This window comes from Lottia gigantea (assembly GCF_000327385.1).
Source record: "Lottia gigantea unplaced genomic scaffold LOTGIsca_12, whole genome shotgun sequence".
NCBI lineage: Eukaryota > Metazoa > Mollusca > Gastropoda > Lottiidae > Lottia > Lottia gigantea.
The window spans coordinates 2,435,419-2,454,429 of record NW_008707225.1 but is presented as its reverse complement, the minus strand read 5'-3'; the positions used below and the strand labels follow the sequence as shown (position 1 = coordinate 2,454,429).

Below are 19,011 nucleotides of genomic sequence, written 5' to 3'. Positions count from 1 at the left end.
GCATTGTATTTTATTGTTTAGTTTTCTGTTTGCCTTTAAGCATATTTTATTCGTTTGGTTGATGTTTGGCTGAAAAGTTTCACGATCGGATGATCATCTGAATATTAATTGGTAGTAAATACTCTGAAGTTGACTTCAGAAATTTTATTCTAAAGCTAATTTTATGATCAGCTATAAAATATTGCTGGTGGCTATTTTTATTAATTAATTAAGGTTTGTGAATAATATTGATTGGTAAATGTCTATCTTGATTGATCACCTATTATTTCTAACTTTCATTTTCAAATATTATCCGCGCCAAGAAAACGCCTTTTACGAGTAACGACCATATTTTTACGTCTCATTTCTAAGGTGTATTGAAAGGGGTTCGATTTCTCTACAAAGATGAACTGTGTTTAAATTGTTAATTTATGGTAATTTCTAATGTTAAAAGCATTAAAGCGTTTAATCTCTCGAGAAATTAAAAAGCATTGTTATCATGTAACCGATATTGATTTAATATTTCCCAACTGAATATTGAAATAGAATATTTCTCGAGTTTTTATCGAAAACGATTTTATAGATTATAATACCTTGATTTAGCGATACTTTCTACGATAATAGCGTTTACTGTACTGATGAATATAGCTATAAAATGAATTTGCAAAACAAAGAACACATAAGACCGTTCTCGCATATTTAAATTGTGGAATACGCTTCGATTTTTTTCCTATTTCAATTGCATGTGTGTTTTATGTTATTGAGTAAATGTTACGAAAACGTGAATAGGAAACAGAAAATAGTTTCTTTAATTAATATAGTTCCGTTGATTGACATATCCTAATTAAACATAATGACAAGACTGGTACAAATATAATGTCACCTTATATCACTCTTCGTTTTAATAGACATTTAAACTCAGTACACCTAATAATTATAATGATAAAGTTAAGATTGGTGCAAGATTTCGTGCATCAAGGACCCGTATGCACGTGTAAGATTGACAGCGCCACCTGTAAGGGAAGTAATGAAACGAAAAGATGTAAGTTTCAATTACCAGGAAATAAAATGAATGACATGAAACATATTCCGTGTAAAACTAATTTTCTAATGATATTGTTGAATTTATGTAGCAGTTGGTCGAACATGATCTCGCTAATTAAGTGACGAGAGATTACGAGAAGACAATGAAATCGAGACTGTCTCATTTACATAATTTCGTCGTAAATTTTATCAAGAGTGATAGAGAATCAAGTTGCTCACGAACGTTGTACTTCCGGTTTCAATCATCTGCTTACTGGAAATGCGCCAGTCGTAGAGGTACCTTATTTATATTTTTTAATTCGATTGATCTAGCTGAACTTTCAATATATCTATAGCTAACACATTTGTCTCTATTACCGATTATAAGTTATCTGACACAACGACATTAAATACGGTTTACATGTCACAACATCTATACTTTTATATTGAATTTCAATGTTTATATACACTGTATGATTGTATTGTACTTAGCCACCCAAGATGAATTATCTGATGTACCATATCTTGTTCTACACCCACCCCACCCATATAGCACCTGTCGTTTTTAAGTGGATTACCTGTCTATTCACCTTCAGGTATCCACTTCATATGTTTGTTTTAGGACTGAGGTAAATCTGCTGTACACGCGTGTTAATCTACCTTTAAGAGCTCTTTGTCAATATGAAACCACAATCAAGCATGAAATTTGATACCATTATGCAAATGAGCTGTCAGGATCTTTTTCAACTTGCGAGGTGGGTAAACAATGCAATCACCTGAATCGCTTTGAAGTAGCCGACGTTAACAGGTAATCGATGAAACATTTAAGCCTAAATATCTGTACAAGAATTAACCATGTAGAAACGATATTGTTGTCGTTTCAATGACGTTTGGCGGCAGAAGTAGAAACCATTATACGGAGCTAACTTTCTCCATTGTACGAAACTAACATAGCATATTGTACGAAACTATTAAACTATGGCTCAGCATGAAGAAATCAATAAATTATGATAGAGTCATTACGTGAATTAGATTTTCAATTCATTCATACTTTGAACAATTATCATTAAATCTGTAACTGGAAAGTCAATAGATAGTAGGAATAAAACAACATTTGTTGAAATGATATCCTCTATTATTTTTAACAAGCCGTAATTCATGGTTTGTTTACACTAGACAATAATAAATAATGCCTTTGTTTATTAAATAAATAGTAATGTTTTAAGACATTAGCTTAGTATTGAATCATTTTCTTAGAAATTCCACAAAAGATTCCGGTAATTCCTAACGCAAGAAAATTCTCGACAAAGATGAATAATATGGTTTGAATAAAGACTAGTGTAAAACACCACAATAATAATGTTGAACATAAAGAACTTTACTTTGTTTAGCACTGTAACTAATTACCATAAAATTATGATTAGAATTCAATACAATAAGCTTAATGTCGCTAACCATATGTCTTCATTTTTAATACATTAAGGTATGGACAGATCTACGAAATTTGTATGATTGTCCGCCAAGAAGCCCGGCTTCCCAGTGTACCAATTGAGAAATTAATACCATATTTTCCACAGCAAACACTCATGCTAAAGGTATAAAGCAATAATACGAGTGATTATTTGAAAACGGACTCAAAAGGGGTTGGCTTATCCTGGATTGTTGATCAGGGTCACTTCAGCCAATATCATTTTGCGTCATTCAGATTTCTCTTCATGTTTTTGGAACTCTACAAAAAACTCTTTCAGAAAACATGTATCGAATCCCTTTAAACAATAATAATGTTAATGTAATTCGTCTAGAGAGCAAACTTTTTTATTACCGTTTTCAAACTATCATGTTGGAAATTGTTGACAATAATGATGATAAAAGTGTTATATTTATACTTTTTATTGATAGTTTAAAAATTTAATCTGTGATGTCGAAGATAACGGTAGTGTATTTGAAATGTATCAAGTCAAAAGTATTCTTTAATTGATTATGTTTCCGAAATCATATCGTTGCTGTTATTCGGGTTTATTTATGATATCTTGAAAGTATTAATCGATATGATCGAATAATGTTAAAATGGTCAGTTTGTACGATAAATTTTAGAAAAACGTGACTCAAATTCTTCAAAAAATATGTCTTTAGGTGGGATAATATTAATGGCGAATTATTATGATTATTGATATATTAGATCCTACTATTTAATTGTTAAATGATTGTTTGATTCTGGAAACATCAAAGCGCGAGTGTATGTCAATAACTTATATGACTGACAGAACTTGACAATGAATTACCACTGGGCAAATTGGCTTTGCAAATAAATTAGAACAATTTACTAAGATGCCTTTGTTTTAATAGCCGCACCCTGACGTGTAGATGATCGATCTGTTCATTGATATATAGACATTTTACTTATATTATAATATATATTTTAATACAAAATTTTTTTTTGTGTTGATTATAACATAAAGTTATTATCGATCGTAAGAACATTTTTAAAATTTTAAAAGTAAATGTAAAATATAGACGTAGCATAATTGTTTTGAACGTTATATTAAGCTAGATTATCAGAAAGGTCTTTGTAGTAAGAAACCTTCTGGAATAGTAGATGAAATCTACCTGTATAGAAATAACCTGAAATCTTAGATAAACAATATGTTTGATCATCTTTTAAGGAAACCTCAGCCAAAATCGTTCATCAATTCTGGAAGATCGTTCTTCCCAGAGACATCAGTGGTCATTGAGGTCAATTAGAATGACCATAACCAAATATCACCAGAAAGTGATGGAGGAGGTATCCTAGTCCTAGAATTAATACTGTAAAATGCAGACGAGACACAAGTAGTGACTTTGATGTATGACTACAGATCAAATTCTAACACATTTTCTTCTCAATACTCAATTAATGATGCATATAATCTTAGGTCAGACAGTCAAAATCGGGGTCACGAATTAATCCTCGACTCCATCATCGTGTTCCTAGATTGAAAAGGACACGAGGTGAATTAGACACGCTCCGAAGTTTTTGTATTGTTTTAAGAAAGATTTTTTGTATATTTTCAGCCGGAAAACCTGGCGAATATGGATATACACCACCGTCGACTGCAGCGCCACAAACAGGACCAAATTCAGGAAGAACAAATTTTACTAATAAGCAGTTAACAGAATTAGAAAAAGAGTTCCATTTTAATAAATATCTCACACGAGCTAGAAGAATAGAAATAGCTGCATCTTTAGGTCTCAATGAAACACAAGTTAAAATTTGGTTCCAAAATCGACGAATGAAACAAAAGAAGCGCATGCGTGAAGTCCAGTTTGAAAAATCCGGTGTAGACACATGCCAATTGACATTAGATGCTTTAACTGTGCCAAATTTAGCCATGTGTCATGATACACGATAAAGTGAAACTTGTATTTATTATGTTTCTTTTATTAACTTTTTGGTTCGTCAGAATCTGTGATTTAAATTCATTGAAAAACCTTGATAATGCTGTGGATTCAGTGGTGTTCTCAACTAAAAGATGTTTCCACTTAAGCACGTTTAAGAGTTTTGTTTCTAAACATTTCCTTAGTTTTAGAAAATATGGATTTGGTAATAAAAAGTGAAACTTCCCTGAATTTTTTCCCTCTAATTTTTTTTAGACATTCCATTTTTTTATTCACAATTTTAATTAATGGAACTCTTTCGACACTTTTATGTGCACACAATTTTGTTGAGTTTCAGATCTGTTATTTCTTAAAAGAACTGCCTTATTATTTATTTTATATGATTCGGGATAAATTTTCACGTGGATTTGAAAGTTCAGTTTGATCGTGTTCACCAACCATTTCACACACGCTAATACATCATTAGATTGTAAATAAATGTAAGAAATGTGTATTTCTCTTTGAAAAAAAATAAATTACCCTGATCTCGATTGACAGATTAAAGAACAATCACATCATGCATCATTCTTGCGTCTGAATTTTCTTGTTATCTTTCGAGGATTCTGTTTCGTGTTTTTAAAAATGTTTACGATTGAACAAGCACTATTTCTGTGGAATTTTTATACTTTGCTGACCTTCAGAAGTTTTGGGGTTAGTAATTTTACCATGTGTTTTCAGTGTGTTTTATTTACCAATGCTGTTCCGGATATGTTCAAAATGTTGTTCAACAGGATTTCAGTCCGAGTATGGTGGGTCTGAAACAGACACCCACCATTAAATATATTCTCATCTCCAATACATCATATCATCCGATAACAATTGCTGAGAAGTCTATTTGTTTGTTCTATTATTTATTTGTTTTCAAGGATTTCCAGACCTCATTATGAAGGCTAATTGAGTCTCTATCTAGTCTTATCACTATCATTATTATACAATATTTGAAATGAAGTGCTAATATTATTATGAATTCTCCCATGTATTCTAATTATGTTAAAAACATAGTATTTATTGTTTGTATATAAATTGCTCAATGACTGAATAAATATTTCATTTGAAATAAAAATTTCTTTTACTTTTTTAAGTTTTCGTTTCGTTTTGATATAATAAAATCTGTTCTGAAATTTATTCTCGTCAACATATATTTACATCAGTTTTGATCAATCCTACTGTAGGCCTATGTCTAATATGAGCTAAGTTGTAATAAATAATAATTAATGAACATTGTTTAATTGCAGGTATCATGAGTTGGCAAACAGTTTTTACCAAGTTTTTTGTCAAAGCTTTTCAAATATTTTACATTATTTTGACATTTTCTCTAAAAAAAAAACCCCTAATATAGTTATATTTTCATTCTGTCACACTTTTCACCAGGTATACATAACTTTTTACCCTACGTTATTGGTTATTTTTTTAAACATCTTCACTAACACTTCTTACTCACATTTCTAAACCTATGAAAAAATATTTAAAAATATATATAAATGTGATACATAGATATATAGTTTACGAATAAAATATTAAACGTAATCAAAAAACAACTTCAAATACCTCGTATATTAACTTGAGACATTACGTGACATCCTCCAAGGGCAAATAACATGAACTTCTGTTAATCAACTAAATATTTATATCTTAATATTAACCTTGAATACCATCTTATCTATTCGTAAACTAACTAAGTGAACTTTCCAAATTTCCAAAGTTCAAATTGGTAACAGTGTTATTGAAGAATGAGCTTGCCCTTCAAAACTTTTTCCGAAATACGAGATCACGTGTCCAAAAATAAAAAGATTTTCATATTTAGTTGTGTTCTGTAGAGTACTACGCGACGATCTAAACATTAAAATGCTTGGTGTTAGTTAAAAAAAACAATTGATGAAAGCACGTTGCACCCTACTGGCAGATAAACGGTGACAATGTCAATCAAAACAGTTTGATCTGAACCAAGTCAGAACGAATTGGTTACAAATTGTCAGTCATAATCCAATCTGCCTTCAAATATAATAATATAACTATCAGGAGTCATTAGATATAATTAGACAAATGAATTTATTGTTTGCCCTAATAACGACGTGTCATTTATATTTAACACTAAAGTGACATGAAGAAAACTGGTCTCAGTAGGGTGTCAATAAGAGTTAGCATTCAAAAGTGGGGAAGTTAAACTGACAGCGGACTTTAAATTGATTTGCTATACTACCCTTATTGCCAAAACCGAGGCACGGCATTTAAAATTGTGAGTGATCAGAGAAACGTAGTTTCCATCAGAAATAACTGTAATATTACAATCAGGCATACTCTAGTTGACCCATTAAATTCACGTCTTGCATTTGAAACCCTTCTTAATCAGTTGGTCCGATGTATAAACCGTGTTCTTGATTTTGGTGTTCAAAATATATAGTTCAGCTTGATGTTCAGGTGATATTTGTCTAAACCTAAAGATGGTTTATGGATGTGTGGCAATTACTAAGCAAACTAAACAGACTTCTCAGTATCTCATTCTGTGGTTTGAAATCCTCATTACAAGTTAATAGAAATGTCCAGCATCTAACTGGTATAATTACAGTCACGATGATAACTGCCAATTTTCTCACAATTTCTGGTATGAATATCATATCACTGACGATAGAAATAATTTCAGCTTGGAAAGACTGTTATTTTCTTTAAAGATACTCCAAGAAGGTTCTAAAAACTATGTGGGTGTAAAGTAAATGAACTTTTGAAAGAAACTCTTTTGTTTAGATGCCAATGCGCATTGGTCAAATGCACTCTTTAGTAGAAATATATGATCAAATAGAAATACATGGTGAAATCATGGTCAATACGCTCTTAAGAAATAGATGGTGAAATACACTCTTTAGAAATGGATGGTCAAATGCACTCTTAAGAAATGGGTGGTCAAATACACTCTTTAGAAATAAATAGTCAAATACACTCTTTAGAAATAGATGGTCAAATACACTCTTTAGAAATACATGGTCAAATACACTCTTTAGAAATAGATGGTCAAATACACTCTTTAGAAATAGATGGTCTTGCACGAGTCCGATAGCGAACAAGTACCGTGAGGGAAAGTTGAAAAGAACTTTGAAGAGAGAGTTCATCCGATACAATTTTAGATCCAAATCGTGCTCAGACCAATCATCAATGTATTAGTTACTCAAAATTCAAACAGGATCTTTCACAAAATCAAAGTTCAATCAATAGATGGTCAAATACAATCGTTAGAAATAGATGGTCAAATACACTCTTAAGAAATAGATGGTCAAATACACTCTTTAGAAATAGATGGTCAAATACACTCTTTGGAAATAGATGGTCAAATACACTCTTAAGAAATAGATGGTCAAATACACTCTTTGGAAATAGATGGTCAAATACAATCTTTAGAAATAGATGGTCAAATACACTCTTAAGAAATAGATGGTCAAATACACTCTTTGGAAATAGATGGTCAAATACACTCTTTGGAAATAGATGGTCAAATACACTCTTAAGAAATAGATGGTCAAATACACTCTTTAGAAATAAATAGCCAAATACACTGTTTAGAAATAGATGGTCAAATACACTCTTTAGAAATAGAAAGTCAAATAAACTCTTTAGAAATAGATGGTCAAATACACTCTTTAGAAATAGAAAATCAAATACACTCTTTAGAAATAGATGGTCAAATACACTCTTTAGAAATAGAAAATCAAATACACTCTTTAGAAATAGATGGTCAAATGCACTCTTAAGAAATAGATGGTCAAATACACTCTTTAGAAATAGATGGTCAAATACACTCTTAGAAATAGATGGTCAAATACACTCTTAGAAATAGATGGTCAAATACACTCTTTAGAAATAGATGGTCAAATACACTCTTAGAAATAGATGGTCAAATACACTCTTTAGAAATAGATGGTCAAATACACTCTTTAGAAATAGATGGTCAAATACAATCTTTAGAAATAGATGGTCAAATACACTCTTAAGAAATAGATGGTCAAATACACTCTTTAGAAATAGATGGTCAAATAGGTCAAATACACTCTTTAGAAATAGATGGTCAAATACACTCTTTAGAAATAGATGGTCAAATACACTCTTTAGAAATAGATGGTCAAATACACTCTTTAGCAATAGATGGTCAAATACACTCTTAAGAAATAGATGGTCAAATACACTCTTTAGAAATAGATGGTCAAATACACTCTTAGAAATAGATGGTCAAATACACTCTTAGAAATAGATGGTCAAATACACTCTTAGAAATAGATGGTCAAATACACTCTTAGAAATAGATGGTCAAATACACTCTTTAGAAATAGATGGTCAAATACACTCTTTAGAAATAGATGGTCAAATACACTCTTAAGAAATAGATGGTCAAATACACTCTTTAGAAATAGATGGTCAAATACACTCTTAAGAAATAGATGGTCAAATACACTCTTTAGAAATAGATGGGCAAATACAATCTTTAGAAATAGATGGTCAAATACACTCTTAGAAATAGATGGTCAAATACACTCTTAGAAATAGATGGTCAAATACACTCTTAGAAATAGATGGTCAAATACACTCTTTAGAAATAGATGGTCAAATACACTCTTTAGAAAAAGCTAGTCTAAAAGAGTTGTACAGTTCTATCGATTCTCGTATATACCATCATTGCACTGCTAAACCAACAACATGTCAAATAACGACATAATCTTCTTAAAATAATAAAAATACAGTAATCGCAAATCACCTCACAGTCTTTCCATAATGTCAGTACACGGCATATTTTACTGCCAATCATTCACTAAATAGAACATTTCATTTACATCAAAACATATTGATGCGTTTTAGTGTCATCCATTGGAGTCTGAAGTCCAACAGCCCCAATGCAATAAGTACTCTGACGAAGGCCGCGAAGCAAATCATGGGTTTTTTTTTCAGAACATCTTGTTGCTTTTCTGCAGCAAGGTCAACTCTCTCGCAAAGTCTTTGTAAGTCAAAGTAATTGGACAGTACCACCTGATGGAGCTATATCATCTATTTATGGAACTTAAAAAAAACGTCTAGTTCGACTATAATTAAGTGAAGAATGGAAGGAACAATACTCACCTATGCTGATAGTACCCGTGACGTCCTGATATAGTGTATAAGGGAACGTTAAAACATAACCCGAATACATAGAATTCAGTACGTTTTTATCAAATTGTAGAGAAACCAGGAGTGAAAATCGATTGAGATCGAACATAAGTATTTAGACAACTATAGGTTAACGATTGCTTACATAACTGATTGTTGCAACAATTGCTGAAAAGTAGTAAACGACATTCATCCGATAAAATCAAAATCAAAGTTCAATCAAATAATTCAGATTTATTTAGAAAGGTGTGGTTTAAAGAGTATTCAAGGAGGAAACAATACATATTGCGCTCTTACTTCCGTCAACCTATCAAGCAAATATGCCAAGTTGGCTCAAAAACATTGTTTAGTTTTCCATTTTGAATCTACAAGTGAACCGATAATTTTCTTTTAGAATATCCATGATGTACTTATCGGAGGCATCTGAATTTAAGGTTTTGCGCAACAGAATGTTTTGCTCAACAAAAGTTTACGCCTTACACATTAATCCCAGCAAGACTACAGTTAAGGCAGGGGAGAGACCGAGTAGTCTATGGATATTTCAAATTAGATTAATGCTGATCAAAGGTATTGTAACATATATAGAAATCCGATTAACCAAATCTACAGATATCATACGACAGACTTTGTAAATTTTCCGCTGAAATGTATTTATTCTAGCCCAATATCTTTAAAAAATTATTATAAAATATATTCAGGGTCTGGATCTTTTCCGGCGTTCATCCCTAAATATCAGCGGTCTCTGCTTGTGGTATAACATCCAGGGAGTGAAAATGAACAATATTTCGCACGTTGTGTGGACAATTAATACAAGTTATACATACACAACTACACTACTTGACATCTCTTGCTTACTCATTCTACAGGTAACTTACTTATTTACCGTAAAATATAAACAGACACAGGTGACAAGTGATGACAGCTGACACTGGATATAAACTGGTCATTCCCACGCTCAACTTTATGTTGTTTTATGAGCAAGCAACAACTTGTCTTGTTAACAAAGTTTTCAGAAGTAAATAAGTGCATTCTGAATATTTTTTTCAACAACAGAATGCGCACTTGCTAACTCATATCGTTTTGAATATTTTGGGTCAGAGCTAACCAGAAAACAGCATTGTGACAACCGATCATCTAATTATTAGTTATAAAAACGGCAGTGTAAACTGCGCAGTGTATGTTGAGGGTAAATTTGCTTTATCAGTCGATATTATCTACCCATTGCTTTTTAATCAGTTACTTTGGATTGCACATTTGTAAAGCACCAAATGGTAAAACCGATTAGGGTAAAAATGTTTGCATAACCAACGCTTCATTCGATGTCTCGTTCAATTGATGTCAACGAAAGACTTTCGAGGGGAATCTTGTAAGTATTTTAACTTCCCATCCTTATTACAATGTCAATGGACAGGATTAACATTCTACCGATCACTCATCACTCTAATCGCAAAAAAGACTAACAGCAATCTGACCAAAAAGACTAACAGTTGTGGAAGATGATAGAAAAACAATAGTAATTTGAACAGTTTAAAGTGTTTGTTATTAAAAAGAAAAGCTATGATTAGTATTAAGAAGGTGTAAGAAGAAGATATATGAGGTGGGTAAAGAATCAGAAGAGTTAATTGTAAGGTTGTCGTTAGTTTGAACTGGTAGTCACTGTAATTAAAGGTACTCTCACACACTGACTACTAGTTACATGTGTCGCTATGATGAATGGTCTATGACCTCCAACCACACTCGTGTTATAATTTGTGCCCTTTCCAGATGCAAGCGGGATTAAAGTTGGCCCAGTAGACGAGAGAAACGACTTCCACAATTATACCTCATTTATCATTGCCTTCAACCTGCCACCGTTTTCCTGGAGTCATTGACAATGCTAACACACGATACAGGAGAATTTCAGACTACTTCAAGAAATCAATGGAACTGAGAAAATTAAATTCTGAAAATTTTATTTCTTTTGTGATGTGAAGTAATTCCATTTTTAATAATATCTGTGTGTTCTGCAGATTAATATACCTTTCCTATCTTTGAAAAGATATAATAAAAGGGAGATAACCTTAGTTCTGGATGACAACATTCTAATGTAATTTAATACCACGTCTTTTATTAATCGTCAGTATTTTATTATCTCTAATCCTCTTTATTAACGACAAGAAATTATGTAAAGGGCGTATTTAAGAATAATGAGAAAGAATTGAAGGCTGTGTAACTGTCAAACAGTATTAACTAGTACTGATTGAACATTAATTCACCATTCCGCCTTCAATAATTCCTACATAACAACGCGGCCTCTTTGATCGTTTTCAATTTTTTGTCTGAAAGAAAATATGTCAATATGGAAGGAGACGAAAGGAATTGATAGTTTCGCTAACCCCAGATCTGCATACCCCTGTCAGAGAATGATAAATTACCACACAAAACACGCACTTCTAATTTTCTCCCGTGACGTGTGGAATTTACCATCAAAGCGATCCGATGTGTTTTTGGTATTGCTGCCAGCTGAATTCATATGACCTATTTTCATTTCTAACACAATTTTTTCAACTCTCAAAATCATCGAAATTGGAATGAATATAAGGCACGAAATGTAGAAAATATACTTATTTCCATTTTGCCAAAAAAAAAAACATTAAAAAAAATCCTATAATATGATATGTTTTTTTTATCATCGATGGATCTTTCGTGATTAAGACAACCAAATAATCCAATTATATGCAAATAGGAATTTAATAGATAGTAGTCGGTAAAGAGGTAATGGTACCACTCTTTGTTAACCAATGTTTATGACTATTTAATGAGAACCTGCATCCTGCCTTTTCTTCTTTAAATGATATCGGTCATTAATACTAGAATACGGGCACTTACGGTTCTCTATAACGTCCAGAGCAATTGTTTTGGAATATTTGTACGATTTTAATTCTTATGTATCATTTAGGGAGTTGCCCAATTGGGCAATGCCGGAGCCAGCTTTATGAGACAAACGTCGATAAGACTAAAAACCGAGAAAAAACAAGGTTTTCATACTTTCATTATTTTAATCATAACTATTTTTAACTATTGTTTACACTAACTATCTCATCCTTTGATTTTGTTTCCTACTTCATGACCTAGGCTTTTTGAGAATACTATTCTCATCTCATTCTAACTAAACTAGCGATAGCTTTGTGTAGCGCAAAAGCCTCCATCTGAACATCTGAAAGAGTTCTTCACAATAACATCTTTGAAAAAGAAAATTGATATTGTGCCTTCTGACATATCTTGGGGCAAAAACATTTGAAAATCATTTTTTCTAATTTTGTTAGAAATGAAGTAGGTGCAATTGCGGGTGTGGGCAATTACTCCCCTGTACCGCCGCTCTTAGAGGGATACAGAGGTTTCCAAGTTGATATGGTGGTAAACATATTTTATTTTGCACATTGTTTATTCCTCAAGAACATTGTGATTTCTTTATGTACAAATATTCAGAACCAGAAATATAGTTTATCATCATTGATTGTAATTAAAATCATGCCTTTTAGAAAGTTAAGCAATGCCATCATAGTATGTCTTTCCAAATGTGAAAAGGGTGTTTGCCAGTATCTTGTTCTACATTGTGTACCACATGCCTCAATTGAGAAAATATCAGTGACATTTTAACGATTTATTTTGACCTACAATGATAAGAGAATAAATAAAAAGCCAGGGTAGGTGTACAGTTGTGAATGCATGGTACTTTAATTTTCTGACCATACAGTTTGCTCGCAGATAAATGCTGCCTTTACATTACAAAATGTTTCATCCATTTGAGACAAAGCAGTATTCAAACGGATACAATTTTGAGCTGGATCGTTTGGTGGCGTTGTCCATGAAACCACTGACCCATCTGTCCATGTATAAATATCTGTATCATTATAATCTCTTCCGCCTATTAGAAAACTATTTAATGACGATACTGAAATAAAAAAAAAACAATATTTTGGGTTCAAAAGTGGATTTAGCGGTTTATCTAAACAAAAACTACTACAAAAATCGGAGAAATATTAGTATCTATACAGAAACCTCCTTTATAATTACCATATCGACTCACAATGGGATGTACCTGTTCATTATATAGATCATGAATGGAGAATGTAGTAACCTGCATAAAACTCTAATGAAACATCAATTTTAATCAGATGGAGAAGGCGATGAACATGTATAAAAAAAATATAAAAGATACAACAAACAATTTTTATGAATCGTATATAACTGCACATTTATAACTCACCAGCAGTCACAATTGTCATAGCAAATTCTTTCCTTTCAACAGAATCCATTTTAAAGAGATGAGCTCCCTCTTGTTCACATGCGGAGTTAGCATCATCAAAATTTTTCTTTTGTGTGAATACTTTAATACATGAAGTTGTGGACGAATCGTAGACATATTCAATGTGTCGTGCACACACTATATCTAAATACATAAAATATATATAATTATACCACACATGAGCTTGGGATTGAAAGATAACATTTATTTTCGTCAAATGACCACCCTTTTTCAACTCATGCTTCAATTCATTTATCCCGGAAACGTAGACTATTCTGAATTACGGACGAATTTCATGAAATATTATGTTATACGAGTAAGTATTGTACGGTAATTGTCAGCTATAATTATGGTACACCGGAGGTATCTTTAACTATATTTAAAGTTTAATTTTCGTAATGAGTGCTAGCTTCAAACATTCTATTTCCAGTTTTCAGAAAACTATTTGAAGACAACGAAAGGTAAAGCACTTTAGCATTCCAGGACAAGCGCAATATCACGTCTTTTACCATATGAAATCAAAGGAAAGCGTTTAAATTCGTATAATATGTTCACATACATACGGTTGAACAATCTTAAAGATGACATCGTAGGTAAAAGTTATCGATGTGTAAGATATTTAAATTTGACCTAAGGTAAAATCCATTGTGGTCTGGTTTAAGTGGCTGCACGTTTATTTGCACTGATTGTTATGCATTACGAAATTAAGAAACTGTTAGTAGTGTTTTATATCGTTTCATAAAAAAAAAACAAATTTTCTCGCCCTACATTCGAATATTTGAAAATCACATCAACATAGGAAGGTTACTTTAAGAGATAATTTGAACGGAAGGACAAGACATGAAAGACATGAACGTATCGAGATCACCAGTTGTGTTATGCTTTTTGTATCGCTTATATGATGTTGAGAGTAAACATCCTTTGCAGAAAGTCAGGGGTATAGATTTCTTGTTGATAAGCCTGTTCATGGTAAATATTCTGAATTATTAAAAGGTATTGACTTGATATAGACTAAATCTATATCAGATGATCTACAAACGTGATCAGAGTCATATATTGTAAAGATATTTTTTGTTTGCATTAAATATAAAAATAAAGTATGATAATATTGATTTTTTTTTACTTTACGAAACCAAAATCTCGTTCAAATTGAACATGGAAAAATCAAGAGTAAAAGGGATGTAGTAGTGGTCTTCTCCGAAGAGAGGTACCATCAGGTGTTTCGAAAAGAGGAAGCACGCTGACACCCACCACTACTAAATGAGTTAACATCATAAGATACAATCAGATCAATGCCTGACCAAAATAAGCCAATATGAAAGAAACAGATTCGTCATATTTGTGGAGGAGTTCGCTAAAAACTATATAAATTTGCTAACCTGGACAGTCAGGTTGAAAACATATCATTCCTTGTAGAATAGGTCCAGGACACCTTCCACCATAAACTGGTTCTGGATTTTCACATGCTCTTAGTCTCACTCGACTTCCTACTCCACAGGAAACGCTGCAAGTTGTGTAGTTAGACCACGGTGCCCAATTACCGGTATCTGGAAAGGCGACATAAAGTAACAAGGGGTACAGAAAATTGCGAAAGAGTAATTTTTGATCAAGTCGAGAGGATTGATTGGAGAGTTAACTAAAGTTAAATGTTACGATACAAGTTTGACATCGATTTCAATCGAACGTTACCAATTCCGAGAACGTGTTCTTTCTTTAACGTGTGACGTGTGAATAACAAAAAAAAATAAACAGGACAGATTTATTGTTTCATTCGAGGTTGAAGGGGTAGATACAATTCAAAAAAAGTATGCTTAAATGTCCGTCGTATCAAAAATTTAAATGTATATTTACCTTGTTTTCCATAATATACAATGTCATCACGAGCTGCTCCGAAATCAGAACTATTAAATATTTGAGAATACAAAGCGCAGTTGTTAAGTGAGTTTTCATATGATAAAGAAACGCATGTAGTCGATTGTAAGCAGAGTTGTAAACAATAATTTATGTAATTCGCATTGTATTGACTTTCAGTTCCAGTTAATTGAATAGTCCTATTGTCGTATGGTAGCTTAATAAAAAAAGAACCTTCGCTCGCAACTGCATATGGTAAAAACTGGAGATAAAGGAGAAAAAAGGATAACATTGTATCTCCGTCCATTTTCCTTTAATGGCTGAGCTGTGACGGGAGTCCAGGTAAAAGATAAGGCATTAGTCACGATATTGATGTACTGGTATTTGTCTAATGATACTTTCATTAATTGCTTGCTTCATTAATTATTAAAATTGTTTGTTCAGACTGCTTGCTAGTGAAGATGATATACGTATTCAATACATAGCGCATTTATTTAATGTTCTTGAATGTTTCAGGCAACTTAAAGGGGTGGTATAATTTTTTGGAAGGTTGGAATAGGTTTCCTTATTTTTTAGTGTCAAATTAAGCAAACTAATTGTATTCTTAATCATATCATTATGTTCTTATTGCATATACTTTAGAGTTTTAACCAATCATAACTGTCCATGTATGTACAGTCTGGATAAATAATAAAAGACTTTTTGACCTTTCTTGATCAGTCACTCATTGGAATTCTGCTGGTAATTCTCTTCTAATTTAGATAATTATAGATTAATTATGGACATGTGAGACAAACTGGTATTTTTCCATGTCATTAGAACACCTCTACTTTCTATTCATATAACTATTTGCATTTTCATTTTCTTAAATGAAAACAAGGGAACCCATCTTTACATTTATGACAACTATGAAACAAAATCTAGATAAACGTGTCCCTAACATTATCTTATTATTATTGTTATCTTTGTTGAAGAAAATATCAGGCCAGTCACCATAGCCACCACCTTCACATAAGAATCTGCTGAATTTGCAGTATATAATATATATCGTGTAGTTAATTCCTAGAACGTAAAAAATATCTTAAAGGTTTACGTAAACATTCTGGAAGTCTCTATATTTTCGGTTACTGATTTAAACTAAACGACGCCATATTATAAAGAAATATGTCCCCTGCCTTTTCTGAAGGTTTCAAAGAAGAATATCGAGCTGTTGTTGCCCACCATCAAACTAGTTTCTTGGTTATTTACACTCTTTTTTAATATCAACCCCTTTAAAACAAATTTAGGTCTATTTTCCACAAAAAAAAATTTGGATATGGAAAATGACTGTACATTGAAATGCTTTCTACTTATTGAATTCGAATATTCAAGCGTAATTAAACTTGGTTTTTATTTGAATTCAAGTATATACAAACATCTTATAATGTACAAATATCATATAATTAGACTTAAAGATTTTCCGTTTCTACCCCATGTAATAAAGAAGGCATATCTGAATCTGTGTGTTTTAGAGAGAGCAACTGTCTAGAGAAGTCCTGTATGTGGAGTTAACCTAAGGAAGACATGTATATTTGAGGCATAGCCAGAACAGGTGGAAACTTAATATGCTTCACAATTGTATTTTATTCTGATTGGTAAAGAGAAGTTACCAAATAAATAAATAATTATCTAAACAATGTGCACGTTGATAGAATTCAATGTTATATATAGTGTACATCACCCAAGACTACAGAATGTTTGGGTTTTGACAGGTGAAAAGTCCAATCCTGGATATGTGTCTTTCAAGTCATTTTACTGTTTGTATCATTTTTAAAAATCATTTCCTGTCAATATGATTTTAACAACGGTAAACTCTATATACAATCCGATGTCTCTTACTATTTGAATAGAACGAAGCGATGAAGGGCACGATAATTTCAGTTCATGAAAATACAATAGGATATGCGATTCATTTTTGATTACAGACAAACCAAACGTTATATTTTTATTAGTAGTAGTAATGATACAAGTACTATGATCATAAGCTCAGGGAAATGAACACTATGAATATTAGACGTAACAGACACACACCTCTGTCGGAGACCAGAAGTATATCACAATTACAGTTGTTTGTTAATATGCTTATACTCTAAATTGTGAAATAATTCAGATCGATTATTTATTACATAGATTGCACCGTCGGTATTTGGTATTATTTATAATCTCGTAGTAGGAAAGTCAAAACAGGTTATCTCCCCCCTATCGCCATTTTGTTTCCAAAATCAGATGCCTCATTGGGGAGCACTAATTCAAGATTCGAAAGAATAGGATTTATTTTCAGATAAATATACAGTTTATGATAATAAACAACAATTACATTATATGTTTATGAAGGTCTCTTATAACAAAGGATTTTCTATTAAGATATATATATATATTTCGAACAATATAAACTGTTCTGATCTTGTGTTACCTGCAAGGGATACATAACGCTTACAGCGTTGGTAACAAAAAATAACAAATGAGTTAAACAATACAACTTTAATCAATTTGAAACTATTAAGTAGTCAGAATGTACCGGAACAAATGTTATTTTTCACTTTTTATCTGGGGGTGGGGGAGAAAAGTCTCCGACCCGACTTCTCTTTTTTTCCTTTCAGTGATCAGAGGGTCTGGCATGGAAAAGGAATTTAGTCACTGCAAGGCGTTGTCCGTCCGCATGAGCCCATAAGAGCAGAAAAGTACAACTTCATTACATTTCAAATTTTATACATCATATTCAGAACAGTAACGAGGATATATCTATATCAAATAAACGATATATTTAGCGGATTTTATGTTTATAATTCTAAATTGCTAAGCAAAATTTCTTTTTTGTCAAAACACACACACACACACACACACCTCACTGATTTTCAACATATTCCAACAAAACTTACTCGGGTAACGTAATGTAAACATTATATAACTATTGTAGTCTGAAAATATCAATATCGGCAAGTCTTGCTTTCATCACATAGACAGAAAACCGTGTCAGTATTATCTTTCTCAACCTATTGAGTTTTACGAACATCAGATTTTAAAACATAATAGTGGTGCTCAAGGACGAAAGTTACCTCTGTCAGCTGATAAAGTTTAAAGTTTATAAGTAGGCGAATACATGTCACACTATAAGTTGCCTTCTTCCGAGAAGCCATAGAGTAGCTTTCAGCACAAAGAGTACTAATACGGTACTATAATATACCCATATATGGACTTACATCGATAATTCATTTGTTTCATGTTTAGTCACGAAATTCAACCTTCTATAACTTTTTCCAGAAATCTCGTCGAAAAGTTTATTACACAAAATA

At 32.1% G+C, this 19,011-nt stretch overlaps 4 protein-coding genes across 4 annotated transcripts; 2 read left to right on the top strand and 2 right to left on the bottom strand.

Moving 5' to 3' along the window:
- Positions 1–4,055: 4,055 nt before the first annotated feature.
- Positions 4,056–4,289, top strand: LOTGIDRAFT_100648 (hypothetical protein; the record flags this gene model as incomplete). Its single annotated transcript, XM_009048189.1, has 1 exon — positions 4,056–4,289. A coding segment is annotated over one exon (234 nt), but the record flags the coding sequence as incomplete, so codon positions are not given.
- Positions 4,290–7,306: 3,017 nt separating this feature from the next.
- Positions 7,307–7,468, top strand: LOTGIDRAFT_110655 (hypothetical protein; the record flags this gene model as incomplete). The annotated part of the gene is made up of 1 exon (XM_009048188.1): positions 7,307–7,468. One exon carries the CDS (start codon positions 7,307–7,309, stop codon positions 7,466–7,468), a length of 162 nt encoding a protein of 53 aa, XP_009046436.1.
- Positions 7,469–7,694: 226 nt separating this feature from the next.
- On the bottom strand, positions 7,695–7,934 carry LOTGIDRAFT_110837 (hypothetical protein; the record flags this gene model as incomplete). The annotated part of the gene is made up of 2 exons (XM_009048187.1): positions 7,695–7,800; positions 7,825–7,934. Coding segments are annotated over 2 exons (216 nt in total), but the record flags the coding sequence as incomplete, so codon positions are not given.
- Positions 7,935–13,256: 5,322 nt separating this feature from the next.
- On the bottom strand, positions 13,257–15,986 carry LOTGIDRAFT_156921 (hypothetical protein; the record flags this gene model as incomplete). The annotated part of the gene is made up of 4 exons (XM_009048186.1): positions 13,257–13,474; positions 13,790–13,972; positions 15,208–15,375; positions 15,680–15,986. 4 exons carry the CDS (start codon positions 15,984–15,986, stop codon positions 13,257–13,259), a joined length of 876 nt encoding a protein of 291 aa, XP_009046434.1.
- Between the last annotated feature and the right edge of the window lie 3,025 nt (positions 15,987–19,011).